Below are 16,272 nucleotides of genomic sequence, written 5' to 3'. Positions count from 1 at the left end.
ACACCAATATTTAGTATAAAGGCCGTGTCTCCTTAGCTCCTAGGTGCTGGGTTTAAACGTTATAAAACCCTGATAACGTGACCGCGCACCATAACCCACCCTTTCCTCATCACTCCGCTTACACTCTTATACCTCCCGATAACTCTGTTTTCCTCTAAATTTCTCCACAAACCCATATTCCTCAAACCCCCCGCGCTAAGGTCTTAACCTTTATAACCGCGCGCATACGAAAAAATTCCCCGGCTCACGGCTTTCCCTGTCACATCAGTCCTGTTAAACCCCGTTCAGTTCTCCGCCGTCTGATCATTTGCCGCATGATCTGACGTTGTTCGCGCCTCCCGCCGCCGAAACCTACCCGCGCATTAACTCACGATCGCGGTGGTTTCCCGCCGGTCCCATCTGCCATGCGTCGTTGTTGTATTCGATCGTGCGGTCGCGTACGAATACTGCCCACCTCCGATAAGCGGTGCGGGGAAACTGCTTACCGCCATCCTGTACGATCCCCGCGCATCTTTCGCTCCCAATCACCGTCAGATCTGCCCATATAAGATCCGATGGCCCTTGTCTATCCCGATCGTCCACCTCTTGATTCCTCCTATCAAATGATCTCAGCCGTCCGTTTGTTTCATCCAACGGCTCACATTTGTTGTTCCCGCTTCCTCCCGATAGCCATTGCAAAGCACTCTCCGCCATCGATCCATGTTATCCAACGGTGGATCTTCCTCCATGTTGCCCGTGTCCATAGCCTGTTCTCTGCTACCGAAGAACGAAGGCGATTAGCTACCCTGTACCTGGCGCAGTTATTCCTCAACCACTACATTCAACAGACAGCACGGCCAAGGAAGGAAAGTACAGCCTCGAGTAGTTAAACACCTCCAGCAGTTATGAAAATTTATTCATACAACACTCTACCTGCTCAAGGAGTACACCTAAGTACCAGAGAATGTCAAATTTTGTTCATGAAAGCAACAGATTGTATCAGAGACCCATATCAGACAGTTAATGTGGTTGGTGGTCAGTTATGACTCCTCCACGCATAGGATAGCAGATATTTTTGTAATCAACCTCCATATATACCCAGAATCAAGATGTAATGAGGGTTGATGGATATTGTTGTTTTGATGTAAGGTTCAACTTCTGGAGATTGTAACTACTGTGATACCTACAGCGTCTGGTCTTCATTTTCAGCTAATGCAAGCTTCTTTTGCTGTCAATTGCTCACTTTCCACTTCTTCTTTGTTCCAGGCTGTGCCTGTTATGCATTTTTCATGTACTCTAGATGTTTAGCATTAGAGGGGCTATCATCCCACCTCTGTGTTAGAATCTAGTATGTATCATTGAATATGTTATGCAGGTTTCTGTTTGCTTAGTGCCAGAGAGCTGTCATCTTGTCTGTGCATTAGGAAATAGATTTACTGTCCTTTTAACTGGTTGCAGTCGGCCATCACAGGGTCCTGTGCATCTGCTGGTGTGGTCAGTATTCTCCATGTTCACTTATTCCTCAAACTGTGAGTAATTGGTGGTCTAAAGCCTTGTAGTCTGGGGGTGTTCACCCATGTCTGGGGTTAAGCATAGTAGAAGTGGTTATCTCGCTTGAATATGCATCATTTCCTTCCATTCATCCACCATTTTCCAACATTCTTGTTGAGTTTGTAATGTTCCCGAGCATCTCTGATATACAACCTAGGAGAGTTTCTTGGGGTGATAACAGGTCCTTTGTTGGAAGGAGCTAGCCAAAGCGAAGCAACACAAGAAAGAACAACACAACTGTAGGAAGCATCAGAAACAGCTGCAACACCACTAGTATCAACAAAGGATTGACTCGGGGACGAGTCAAGGAACTATGGTCGGGACCTATTGGGTCCTTCGTTTGAAAATCAATTTTTGACCAGTTGACCACATTTTGGCCGGAAATAACTGTTGGGAAGTCGCGGAGGAGACAGCTGGAGCAGAGGAAGGAACCCGACAAAGACTAGCAGTTGCAGAAGGATGGCCAAAGGAATTTGGACTCAAGCAAGAAACAGGTGAGCAACAGAGACAGCCGAGCGAAGAAGAGAGCTAACAATCGAGGAATCAAGAAACAATTGAGTAACAGAGGCAGCCGAAAGGGAAAGAGGCAGAGCATCCAAGAGAAAAGTGGCAGTTCAAGCGAGAGGGAGACTTAAAAAGGGTAAGGAGAAAGCCGAGAAGAAGAGGATAGATTGTGAGATACAAGAATGCTATTGCAGAGCCGTTTGAGCCCGCTCGGTATCTTGTTGCCTTGATCATGTACTGTTATGTTATGTTGATGACTGTCCTATCTGGGGGGCCATCGAACCTGATGTAATGTTATATTGTTGTGGTGTTAATTGAAGGAATGGTTATAGGGATATTTGATCAACCTGTGTATGATTCTTTCTGGCTTTCTATAAAGTTTTAATATGCTTGCATCTATCTAATATTTCTCCTTTGTATATGCTAGTTCATTAGGATTGGATCCCAAATGTTATATTTTTGAGTTATTGTTATTTTTAGTCCCTTAAGGTTTATCCTGACGCTTGATTCCAGTCCCTCAACTAACTAAGGTCACGACACGCCTCGAGTGAGATGCCTTATTCATCATGGATAAGGTGAAAATGTCGGCGTGGTGCTAGACTACAACAGAGCCTTTGTTGGCCCTTGTGCCTGAAACTTGGGTCTCAACCCTTCTGTTATTTTTCCACCAATAAGCCATCTCTGCAAAAAATCGACCTGGGATAGAAATCTCCCTCTTTAACTTGCTCGATTGTTAGCTCTGTTATTCACACTCCCTTTTTGGAGTGAGAAAAATTGCTTGCTGCTACTGCAAACTACAACTGGAAATTTGAATTTCTGAACTAGATACCCTCTAAGAGAAATCTCCCTCTGTGTCTGCACCTCCTATTCCTTCTAGTACTAATTCTACCACTGTAAACCACTGCAAAACCCTATGTGCCCAGACAAAAAATCAGCATTGTGAAAATTTGAGCTGCCTTTGTTCCCTCTGCTTGCTGGACTAGATATTCTGGACAAGTCGAATTTTCTGCCACCCTGCAACTAAAAATTGAACCCCCTGTCCAACAATTCGCACTACCTGGCTAGGCACTACGCAGCCCCAAAAAATTTCGTCCTACTGCTCCCGTTGAACAAGAAATTTTCTCTCTTCGCTTCTAAGCCTCCTATCCGACAATATGCTCTGATACCATGTCAAAATTCCTTGAAATGCAACAATTGGAATTAATTCTCCTAATTGATTATCAATTTATTAAATTTTTTATTATATCGAAATAATTACACTGCAATTTCTTCACCAAATAAAATAAATGTTGTACAAAATAAATACAAGAAACTGAGAAATATGCTAGCACACACATAAAAATTAACACTGTTATTTTTGGACAAATCTCCCTGGAAAAACCCATTGTGGGAAAACCAGTGTAGCAGTTGAGGGTTTTTATTATTATGCAGCAGTGAGAAATTCTTAGTACAATTGGATGCCCAAAACTAGTGATCCTCTACAAGATAAACTAGCCACAAAAATTAGTGAGACAAATTTTGTCTCAGCCGACACTGATCCAGCTCCAAAACTGGCACCAATTGGGCTCCACAAAACTCATGCGTTAGCCTCTGGGTCACTCCTGCGCAGGCCCTCGAATGCTCTTCCTGAATGCTACCTTTGATCAAGCCGTCTGCCTAACTCTGCCTCTGAGAATGACTCATTGGCCCTCTCCGGAAATTCTCATGGTCTCCATCAACTGAATCGACCCTCTATCTGGCCAAATCGAACTCTGCCTCTGAAGCTTCTGTGTAGTCCCTACGCAACCTCACTTAGGAAACTCGGCCCTCCTGTAGTTGACTCTTCGGAACTGAAAAACCTCCTCTGGACTCACTGTCACTACCCCTCTCTGTCTCTGCGTCCCCTCTCTGGCTTGAATTCTTCTGGCATAATTTTGCTCTCTGGAAAATCGACTTGCCCAAGGAAACTCATCCAAGTGTGTTTCTCCATCTACCCATCGACCTCTTCTTATAATCTCTAGTTGAGACTCCAATAACTAGGGTTAAATCTTAATTGATGTCTGAGATCATATCCAAGTCGATCCGTGTGAGTTTCTAGATAATTCACACCTTTCTCAATTAATTTACTATTAATTAATCGATTTCCCTAAGTTGGTTTTATGCAATTTTTAATTTTGGCTCAATTAATTTAATTGAGGTGCTTATAGGTGAAATTTCCATAAACGATTTCTAGGGTTTTGAAGAACTCATGTGTTTTAGCCTCTCCACAAAGTTTCGAGATTAGAACACCTTCGATGCTACAAAAACTAACACTTTGAACCTTCTAAAGAAATCTTAAATGTTTTTGAAATTGCTTGGATCCAATGAGTTCGAAATTGCTTGGATCTAATAAGTTGAGCTCATTTTCAAGAATGTGACCCCGCATCTCACCTTGCTTCCCAAAGAGTGTCTCCAAAGTGGTCCAATCTTGATCTGGAGTGGTGCATGCTTTAACAGGAAACATTAATTCTGGAGAAATTGATAAGAATAGGAGATCAAAGGCTGCGTCTATGCAGTTGAAATATTTGGATTGTTCAACTGCGGAATTTGGTTCAATCTATATTGCCATATCTATTACAAGCCTCTACTTTTGAGTTGAAGTAGAATTTTTGGCTTCCATTCGAAATAGTTATATGGCGTGAGAATTGTGGAAGGTGGAAACTCCATTCTTTTCGATAGCTCCAATCTTCATAACCTACATATAGATTGTTTATGCTCCTTCTTTCTAGCTCTGGTGGGCTCTAATACCATGTGAAATTGTAGTTGAACCTACAAAGATTGGATCTACCTAGAAAATAATAAACAAAACTTGCAAGGAAAGAAGAAAGAAAATTGATAGAGAAAATAATTAATGAATTCTATTCATGCATTAAACAAAATTATGAAAGAATACAATTCAATGCAATATATTCTACATGGTTGAACTTATTTAGTAGTAAGTCTAGTAGTGAATATGAGAGATGTGAACATGCAATGAAGAAAACTGACACCTAATCCTAGTTAACTGACCATGCAATCCTCTGTTAACTGTCTCATGCAAGTGGAGATTAGTAAAACTCATGCATGCACTTATGGAGTTCTTTCTTGGTGATAATAACAAGGTTGCCATGCACGACTCTACTCACTAGTCTAATTGAAGTACAATTAAGTGTATGTTATCTCCAATAGTATAGGAGTTACAAGTTACAAAGTTCTAGAGTATTACCTAACACTATTTTGCCTTTGGGTAAAGCTTGTCTTTCTGAAATGTAAGGAAAGAGGTTAATGACCGAAAGATTTAGAGACATCTAAACAGGTTAATGGACCAAGCCCTAGAGGCATTTGGCAGAAGTGAAAGCCTGCCCCAACAGGGCATTGTAAGTGGTGTGTTTTTCTTGCATATCGGTTATGAGTCTACGTACATCCACAGATAGCAGCCAGTAATAACTGTCTCATTGCTGACTAACAACCAAGTTATGACAATTTTTTCCCAATGTAAGAAAAAAAATTTATTTTTTAGGTTGCTGACCTAGGCCCTATTTTTAATTTTTCATGTTATTCCTCTTAACCTTCCGTACTTTTCCCCTTTATATCAGTCACTGTTAGTTCACTATCTTTCCTTACGTTCTCTAAATTTCCGTTCCTCCTAGGCTAACCATATGCACCGAACATTGCTTGCAGTATATACACCGCGTACTTGTGTAAAAGATCTGACGGCCCATGTCGTTTAACCTTCGTCTTGCACCCATGGCCTGTCATACACAGTGAACTTCGCTACGACGATTAAATGCTTGGACCCACCACCTTTCCACCATGTAAACTAGGATTTATCACCTTGACTATTTTTCGATGGCCACAGCCCACTATTTGGTGGAAATCGTCTTTTATGGGGGGAGACATGTCGACCACAGGTCACTCACAAAAATTCTACAGATTAATAGCGTTGAACGGCGTCCCAACGCCATGTTTTCGATGGTGTAAAATCAGCAGGTCAACGTTTACTAGGAGCAGCACATGGACTTGTTGCCATAACGTAGTGATGCCGCGTAGAAGACCACTCTGACAGCAGGTAAGATTTTAAGGAAAGTTTATATTTCTAGCCTATGTTATAGCATCACGGAATTGATTAAACAGTATTACGAAAAACGAAAAACAAAATACCTGCTCTGTATCTATCAGGGAAAAAACGATCGGCCCTTTAACCTCTCTGAAAATGTGAATACTGATTTTAAACCATTTTAAAATTACCGAGTTCCAACTTTATGAGAGACAAAACAGTTTCCACAGTTTTGTTTTTCACCAAAATGGGCATCTAATCAACATCATTGACCTTTTGGAATTCGTGAATATTAACTTTGAAACCATTTGGAAAATACGCATTCCAAATTCATCAGGGAAAGAACGGTGTTCACAGTTTTGTTTTTCCCCAAAATGGGGACTAATCAGCCTCTTGATCTCCCTCAATATGTAAATATTGACTTTGGAACCATTTGGACCTGTTATGTAGATATGTGAAAGTATCTATAGTGCGTTTAAAATGCTTTCTTAGAACGTGATAATCCATGAAGCTCGTCCTGTGACTTACAGCTCTAGTTGCTGTCTACGTTGTTTCTCAAGTAGAGCCTTCAAAGTCTGTACGAGTTTGTCTGTTAGATTTTTATTTTTATTTTTTATTTAATCATTCAAGCTTGTAATATAAGTAGCGTGGTCAGGCTGAGTCTTTGTATTTGGGAAAGTGGTGCGTTCCTATCTGTGTCTTTGACGATCTAGAAAGGTAATCCGTAGTAATTTTATCAGTGCAATGTCATCCATATAACCAAAAGAACACCAGTAGCAAAACTCTGTAAATATCCATTCGCTTGGTCAGTGTCTATAAATATACCCTCATTTTGAATGTCTAGATATAATTTTCCAATTCAGCCCTTTAGGCAGTGTACATGATTCATGGATTTAGGTGATCATTGATTTCATTTAATATTAGATTTTAATTTTAATGTCTAGGTTTGTTAAAAGTTGATTCGTTCGTTATAATTCAATTCCTTCTGAATCTCCATTTATACAAGATTTCAAATTTTACAGGCATCCATGTCATTCACGTACAATTAAAATTTTAGGGAAAGATGCACACGAGCAACAGACCAGAAATTTTGTAGTGTTAGAAATCAGAACCTGCCTGGCATTTTCCCTTTCCGTTTGGAACATAACAAAATGGGTCTGGAAGACCTGTCTGAACATGACCGTTGTGTACTCCAATTCTGAGATGAGATTTAGGTTCAGTTCTGCCATTGAAGAAGGGATTGGGACGATCATTAATTTCATACAGCTTGTTTGAAGTAACTACAGTGATGTTTCTGTACTGCAGTTCAGCAAATTCGTTATCTGTATTGGCATGTCCGTTAAGGATACATGAAATGGTGACACCCGAGGTAAAGGAATCCCACATGAAGTAGCTCTGCAATATTTTGAATGTTTTAAAGTTAATTAAGAAGAAATGGATGGCTTTAAGACGGATATATCTGACAACAATATAGAGGATATCTTCAAACCATCCTCGGTAGAAAGTTTTCAAATATATGAACAAAACTGTAGAAGGACAAAATCAGTTGAATGTTATTTCCGTATCATATTCCTTCCATTCATACCGTGCAAAACTGATTATCAGACCAGGTATCACGGACCATTTTCAAAGATTCAAAGCAGTATTGTGCCTCATATGTACGTTGGTTGCCCTGAAATGCTGAAAAGAACTCTTCATTTAAAAGTATTGTGTTTGTTGCGTCCAGCGGAATGAGTGTGATTGGCAACCCTGAATGGAAAACCTACAAATTACGCAGGAAACAGTCAAATATCAATTCATATTTAATCTATACTATGATTCCCAGACAAGTACATTCAAACTCATGAGACGTCTGTAATTACATAGGCCGAATTGGCCAAGATAAGGATTCCTTTGGAATATAAATAACTCTCCTAGGGCTGTGTTTCTGGATGCAAAGGTTTCCATGCAAACTGCATATTTGGCCTATTCGCCTAATTTTAAATACAAAATATGAATGCAGAAGAATTATGAACATGAGATAGATCTCACTTGGTAAGTATCAAGTTTATGACATGATTGGGATGATCGTGAGCTATTTGGGGAGAAACAATAACCACAAACTCCTTAGCTAAGGTAGAGTTTTCTGACATGTGGAATGCTTTTGCAGTGTTCAATTACGGACCTACATAGTTTGATCTTGAAGGTGAGAAGACACCAGGTGTCCAGAGAAAGGGGTAGATGGTACTTTCTCCAAGCAAATCACATGCTCCACCATTTCCTATAGAGGATAGATCTTTCAGAAAACTAACATATAAAGTACCAACACCACAAGTGATTCTACTACCATGAATATCCCACTGAATCCTGTGCACGTTCACAGTTATTGATGATGATTGTTCACTGTTGGCCTTCATTTTATCGCAGTTATGTGAGGCTTGCGTGTCCAGAATTAGTTTTACTTCTTATACTTCTCTTAAGTTACAATGTACATATCTATTAGCAATCAGGCTTCACATGGGATGTATCAGCAGTCAGGCTTCACATGTGGTCTATCAGCAGTCAGGCTTCAAATGGGATCTGTTAAGATCATTTCAACACACATATGAGATATGATAAATATTGTTGGATTCATGAGGAGAGAGGGTAAATATTCTTGGATTCAGTGTTGTTAAAATCACCATAATATCGTGATATTATCGTTTTATCGTGATAATTTCCGGCTGCCGATATTATCGCGAGTAATATCCGATATTATCGCCAATTTTTTTTTATACACGCTTTTTTTTCCAAAAAATCACAATTTTTTTCAATTTTATCTTGGGCAATCGGAGCAGTACGGTTTTATAAGGAATGTTAAATGTTCGAAATGCAATTTTTTTTGAAAGAAACAAATAATTTTTGAGTGAGGCAGCTTAATGATCAGGTCTAGGCCCTAGTATTGATATGCTATTCATCTTTTTACTTAGATTTTTAACATTACCATTGAATGACTCAGGATGTTTGAGAGTGGTTCCGGCTGGAGAAAGTAGAATTTTATACTTCATTCAAAATCCATCAGACTTATTAGTTTTTCAGGATTTCAGGATTGGGAGATTGTAATGTTTCCATGTGACACCATCTGCCCGGGCTACCCCTGCCACCAGTAGAAGACGTGGTCTACCTCCTATAGCTCCTACTTCTAGTTCTTCAGATTCTAGAGCACAGTAGACTCCACTGCCAACTCCACTAGCACCAGCATCTACATCTAGAGGGAAAGGGAAAGCTGTGGCATTTTCTCGCAAGAGAGGCAGAGGAAATCAATAGGATTAACTTTAGTTATTTTCTTCATTTTATTGTATATGACATTATGACATGATGAGATACATTATTATATTTTTTGTTGATATTTTGAGGCTGAGTTGGGACTAGGAGTCAGGACTTACTATTCAGGACATGATTCAATGTTATGTGTGATTTTAGCACTAAAAATGATATTAAATATCTTATATATTAGTTCTTTTATCATATTTATGTGTCAATGTATTTATTTTGTGTTGTAGATGGTTTAGATATTAAAAAAATTGAAAAAAAATGAATATTTTTGTACCAAACGATTATTTCCCGATAATTACGATTTTTTCCTCAGCCAATATTATCCCGATAACGATTAATGCAACATTGCTTGGATTCATGAAGGGAGAGGATAAATATTGTTAGATTTGTGATGATGCAGCCGTCCCTATCACAGATGTTGAGAGGTGACACCATCCCATATTTGTGAGATAGCATAACGATGACTGCCTATGTAAACTATAGTCTGACCGTTGACGTTATTCCATGTGGCACTAAGTTCTGTACGTGCACATCGAGCAGAGCTGGCAGTGCCACCTGATGATATATCGTCTTTCCAAAACGTAACATGTTATTTTGAGGGTAGGGTTAAAACTTAATACTAAAATTAGTATTATTGGCGAGTAACCAAAAATAAAGGTTCAGGTTATATGGATAAATCGGTGTAAAGAGATTGTAGTGTTATTAAATTTTATCCGAGAGATGATGTACGTGGGAAAGTGGTAGATGTGTATGTATGGACAGCCTCCTCGAGGCTCCCAATCATGTATTCATTAAAACTAGCACAATCAGATTGAACGTTGTTGGTGTACGCCAATAGGAATCGAAGAGATAGGGAACCCAATATTAAATGTACACTAACTTGCGAAAATGTGTAGGGATTTATGCTGGGGAGTGTTGTGAAGCGATCCAATGTATTGTCAATGATTCACATGGTGTCAAGCAATCAAAGCTTCGTGGGAAGAAAGACGTCGCAAAAATAAAGCACCTGGAAAATCATGAACGAATATGAAACCTCACAAATCATGGACTTGTCTCCGCAGCTGAAAGTCTTTTGCATAAGATTTCTTTTCGAGACCCAACGAACTTAAATCACAGGGAATGAAACTGATACAAGAATAAAATAGATAGGGACCCAAAAGCCATACAAATCGAAGAGATAGATGCTGAGGAAGTCAACGGCTCTTGCATGGCTCTGAAAGATGAGGCTGAAAGAGAAACTGCGGTCCACCAAGTTCATCCGCTAATAATTAAATGGATGTAAAAAATAATTCACATTTTTTTCCAAATTTTGATGATGATGGTGATGACTTGTTTATTGTTGTAGATTGATTTTAAATTTGGATTTTTATGCATCGAGAGAGATCAAATTTCTTAAGATGTAAATTGTTTTGTTATTTAATTTCACGTTTATTAATTCTTTTATATTAACTGATAAAAAACAATACCATAAGAAATTTGATCCCTTTTAGTGTTCTAATGACTTGTCTATTAGTATAGATTGATTTTAAATTTGGATTTTCATGCATCCAGAGAGATCAAATTTCTTAAGATGTAAATTATTTTATTATTTAATTTCATGTTTATTAATTCTTTTATATTAAATGATAAAAAACAACACTGTAAGAAATTTGATCCCTCTTAGTGCTCGATAGATCCAAGTTTAATATTGATTTACACTGATTTGTTTTTAAAAATGTTTTCATGTACATACATAATTTTTTGTTTTGTTTAATTATTTATTTTTTGTCATGTAGATATGCACATTGTACATACATATTTATTTGTTGTTACATAATGTTCCGTGAAAACATCACCCCATAACTATAAAGCATCTTCTTGTGCAATCATGAATAGAGTCTAATCTTTTGTTTTGTTCTCTGTCAACTTTTTAGAAACGATCATTTATCTAATTTCATTAATAACTCATGAACATAAATAAATATTCAATATTTTTCTTATTACAAATTAATTAAGTAATTTTTTTTCTATTTACAAAGCCAACTTATATTTGTTACCCACCAAAATGAGTAACCCAATGGGAAAAAAAATTTCTCTTATTTTGAACCAACCAACAAACCTGCACATTAGCTTAATGATATGTCAGTTACTACACCATCTGCACTAGTCACTGCATTTCCAAACATCTTACATTTCTCTTTAGTGAAGCTGTACTACCCCATCTGCACTAGTCACTGCATTTCCAAACATCTTACATTTCTCTTTAGTGAAGCTGGACTACCAGTTAATTGGTACTTTAATAATTTTGCAATCAAGACTTTTACTTAATATTTTAAGCATTTACTATGGATAGAAAGACAAACTAGATTTACCAATCTTGACTATAAATCTGTGTTAAAATATGGGCAACTTCAAGGTGAATACCCACAAAAACCATAAACACTAAGAAAATCCCATTTCGCCCTTAAAAGAGGATTTATTTTGGTAAAAAGGGGGAGTTTGAATTATATTCGTGAAAGGAAAGTAATATTAATTTGGGTTTATATTTATTTTAAAAAAATATATATATATATATATATAATATGTTCAAATTTTTAATTAGAGTATTTCCTTCCAAAAAGGCTAATTCAGATTGGCTTCATAAGTTGAGTGCCACGTTCTATTATAAATTGGAACAGACTTATCAAATGAGAGCGTGCTTTTGGTAGTTCAGATGTTTTGTTTTGTAGCTTGAATGGTAATTTCATTGGTATCGTATTACAAGTTCTGGGCATCGTATTGACCGCATTACAGTCCTAGGCATCACATTGATATTCATGGCATCGCATTACAGTCCTAGGCATCACATTATAGTTTTGGGCATCGTATTACAGTTTTGGAGACCGCTTTGATATTTTTGGGCATCGTTTTGAAATATGGACATCGCATTACCGTTTTTCGACACGTGTCAGTGGCTCACATCTCCCAAATTCATATATCTACTGCATCGATCTGTTCTGGACGGTATCATTCTGATTACTTAATTGGCATTCCTCGCACTACAGTAGAATCATTGTGACAACGCATATTTCAGAGTACCGTATTCTCCGTGATGGATCGCATCACTCTAAGGGGATTCGATATTGCACTCGCAGTTCATTATGTTTCGCATACCCTATCTCTGTGGTGATTCCATTGTACAAAGGCTTGCTTAAGAACCTCACACATCAACTCTGGGACTCGCTTCAATCCGTATTACAGTTATAACAAATTGTATTGTATGGAATCTGCACAGTTGGCTTTTCTCTGCATTATGAACGACACCTCGGTGGTATGTTATGTATAAGCAAGGCACTCATGTGTTGCATCAACGATTCATAGTCTCGTTGGCATACTTATATCCACAGTGTACAATCTCGTCTTGCTCTCGGCATCTCTGTGGTATAGTTGATCTTTGCACTGCGTGGTATGGATTTTGGCACAATAGCATATGGATGATGGCATCTTAGTTATATGTATGTTAACACAGTTGCATATATATATATATATATATAGAGAGTGATATGCTTGGCATTTCTGGTCACGTTCAGTACAGTATTATGTATGGCTTTATATCAGAGCTCAGCAGTATAGGTATGACCCTCTCCGTATCTCAGCATATATGGTATGACTCTTGGCTTCCACTTAGTTGTATGTGGCATCAATGCATCTATATAGCAGTCAGGTTATTCATATGGCATTATTGGCATCAAAACTTTTGTTAGATCTTTGCAGTTCAAAATTATGGTGGCATCCCCATGTTGAAACCCTAACGTCAGGAGTCAAAATTATTAATGACAAAATTGTAACTTGTTCACACATGAAGTTGTGAACAAGAGTAGTCTGATGTTATTTGTATTTTGTATCTCAGCTGAACAATCGATGAAGTCTAATAATAGAAGAAGAATTGAATTATGGGTTTTCTCCCTTGTGGGGTTTTGCCCTGCCTTCAACCAATCTTGGTGTCTCTATGTGTGTATGTTTTTCTTCTGATGTTCTTTTTATTTCCACTGCATTGTTGATGATGTTGTTTTTTCTATATAATTGCATATGTTGCTAATGATGTTATGGGGTGAATGAATATGTAAATGATGAAAAGTATATAAATGCAATTATCAAAACAAAGAACAATACATCCCTAAGAAAAATTAACATGGTTTCACAGCTGGGCTAAAGAAAAGTCATGGATATCACCCCTATCAAGACACCTATGTCAGATAAAAGTGAAGATGGCAGAGACCTAAAAGAAAGCTAGGGTTTGAAGGAAACCCTGGGCAACCTTGTTCTAACAAGAGAAGTTAGGGCTTGATAGATATTCATGAGGTTAGGATTTGGAACAAACCCCTAGAATGTGTTTGAATAAGGGCCTGTATATTTTAGCATGATTCCATCACTTGTGACAAGTACAGTCTAACCCTAGATGGGTTGAAGATGATATGTTTGAGCTTGGCTACTAATAAAATCGATTGATGATGTGGCATGCCAAGTTGAGCCATCACCTCTCTTGATGATAGATATATGGTTGATGTCCTATGGTACTTCATGATTTAAGGATTCTGCAGATGATGGACTATAATGACTCTTGAAGATCAAATCAAGAGGGACCTGATCATTTCCTTCAATCTTCATTAAAGATAAGTACCTTCTAGATTTATGTTATGACACTGCTCTTGTTTAGATTTATTTTGATTGTTGTTTATTGTTCCTGCATGAAGATTTGAGTATTTCTAACCTCTTGATGAAGATGTGATTAGTTGATCCTTCTTAAGGATCATCTGGATGCTAGCTGGTACAGGAAGAAGTTGGTAAGGAAAGAGGAAGATAAAGAAATATGCAAGCTCTACTACTGCCAATGACAAAGGATATATGCTATCTGAATGCTACAAGTTGATAAAGGTATCTGAATGTTGAAAGGAATGTATAGTATATTGTTTTTGTGTTTCGATTTAGCTGCAATGTTGGATGGCAAGATAAACCCTGAGGTATGGCAAGAATATCACCCTCAGTAGTGACGTAATTCATACATGCCAATCCCATTCATATGTAAGTGAGTTTGATTCCTGATACATGTGATAGTTAATATGATCTCTTTGATGTAACCAGTCAATACCTATCATATGACCTTGATGGATATCTTGATTGTTGTCTAAGATAAAGCATAGCTAGAAACATTGACTTTGATATACAGTAACTTGATATTGTTGTCAATGCTTGTAATGAATGCGGTAACCCTGATGGCATTAGTATGGTTGTAAGATTGATACTTAGGATCTAGTAAATGCCTTGTTGATCTTAATAAGGCCTTGATAAGTTGTAATTGCTATGATGTCCTAACAAATTTGACAATGTGACAAATGGATACCTTGACTTAATGATGGGACTCTTGATGAAATATTTGTATAATGTGATAATGAAGTGATGAAGTGAATAAACCTTTACTGGATGTTTAATGACATGTCCATATCTGATATTGAAGCAGCTGATGATGACTTGTCATGATCATGATGTATATATGAGAACCTAATATAGTTTGACTCGGTGATCTGACAGTTTTGTTGATACATGACATATTGTTGACAGGTTGATGTCTTGATTGATGATGAGTGAAGAAGCTTCCCATTCAGAGGGAGAGATATTTGATGAGATCCTAACACCTACTATTTATTTGTGGTGGATGATTAGAAGTCCCATGATTGCAGAATGAAACAATGAACATATGATGTTATTTTTTATTATTGAGCTAACAATTCTTTGTTGATAGGACTGATTTATCCCATGCAGCACCAGGATCCACCTCTCGTATAGAAGCGTTTTTATGGCATGTTGGATTGCATTGATGGATTATTATTATTGTGTTGATGGATCCTTGTATGCACTCTGAGTTAGACAGAGTCTGACCATATATAGCTGGAACAGAGACATCTTCATGGATTGAGAGAATGTTGTTGTATAAAGCTTATGATTCTTGCCTCCTTGCATGGGAGGGAGAAAAGATGAATATAGTATTCCTTTCTTTTTGTTATATATTTTCTCTAATTTTTGATGTCCTATATGAAGAGGAAAACAATGAACTACTGCTCTTGGTAATGTATGAGGCAGTGTGATTGAACTCTTTAGAAAGTTGTTTTAGCAGGTACTAGATACGAGCACTTTGATATGTTTTTGATCTTTAGAGAGTGTTAGGATTCTAAGAAACTCTCCTAGGTTGTAGCTCGGAGATGCCTGGTAACATATAAATTCAACTATTGTTGCAAGGCTTAATGGAAGGAATGATGGTTTGGTTAAAGCCAGATAACCACTTCTACTTTGTTTCACTCCAGACATGCATGAACACCCTCAAACTATGAGGCTTTAGACCACCAATGCTCACAGTTTAGATATTTAGGTGAATATGGAGAATACTAACCACCAGCAGATACACAAGACCATGTGATGGTCGGCTGCAACAAGTAAGAAACCTGCAAATCTAATCTATTAATGCAAAAACAGGATGAAAGCTCTCCTGCATTAGATAGAAAGAAACCTGAGTAACCTATTCATTGATGCATTCAACATTCTAACACAGAGATAAGATGACAGTTATCTAGTGTTAATAAGAGATCAGGAACACAGCACATCAGGCACAAGCTTAGAACAAAGGAAAATGGACATTGAGCAATTAACAGCAAAAGAAGCTTGTATTGCTGAAAATGAAGATGAGACGCTGCAAGCTACAAAGTGTCTACAATCTCTAGAAGTTGAACCTTACATCCAATGCCAACCTTGATTACATATTTCTTCTATATATTTACAAGTTTACATTACAATGGCACCTGGCTGTTTAGGTATGGAGGGGTCTTAATTGACCACCAACTGCATTTAACTGCCTGATGGAGTCTCTGAACGAGCTTGCT

General features: G+C 37.8%; 1 protein-coding gene across 2 annotated transcripts in view; it reads right to left on the bottom strand.

Moving 5' to 3' along the window:
- Positions 1-16,272, bottom strand: part of LOC149255173 (nucleoside hydrolase 3-like) — a 386,258-nt gene that overhangs the window by 297,472 nt on the left and 72,514 nt on the right. Inside the window, exons 5-6 of one of the 2 annotated variants that reach the window (XM_089460377.1) lie at positions 7,674-7,850; positions 7,205-7,483 (exon numbers count right to left, since the gene is read on the bottom strand). The exons of the other annotated variant lie outside the window; for it this stretch is intronic. Of the exons in view, the coding sequence (XP_089316503.1) occupies positions 7,205-7,483; positions 7,674-7,850 (456 nt within the window). The remainder of the gene's footprint in view (positions 1-7,204; positions 7,484-7,673; positions 7,851-16,272) is intronic. 2 annotated transcript variants of the gene reach the window in all.

This window comes from Pinus tabuliformis, chromosome 7 (assembly GCF_031772625.1).
Source record: "Pinus tabuliformis cultivar Carrire ecotype Pingquan chromosome 7, CPIR1, whole genome shotgun sequence".
NCBI lineage: Eukaryota > Viridiplantae > Streptophyta > Pinopsida > Pinales > Pinaceae > Pinus > Pinus tabuliformis.
This window is presented reverse-complemented; position numbering and strand designations above follow the sequence as displayed.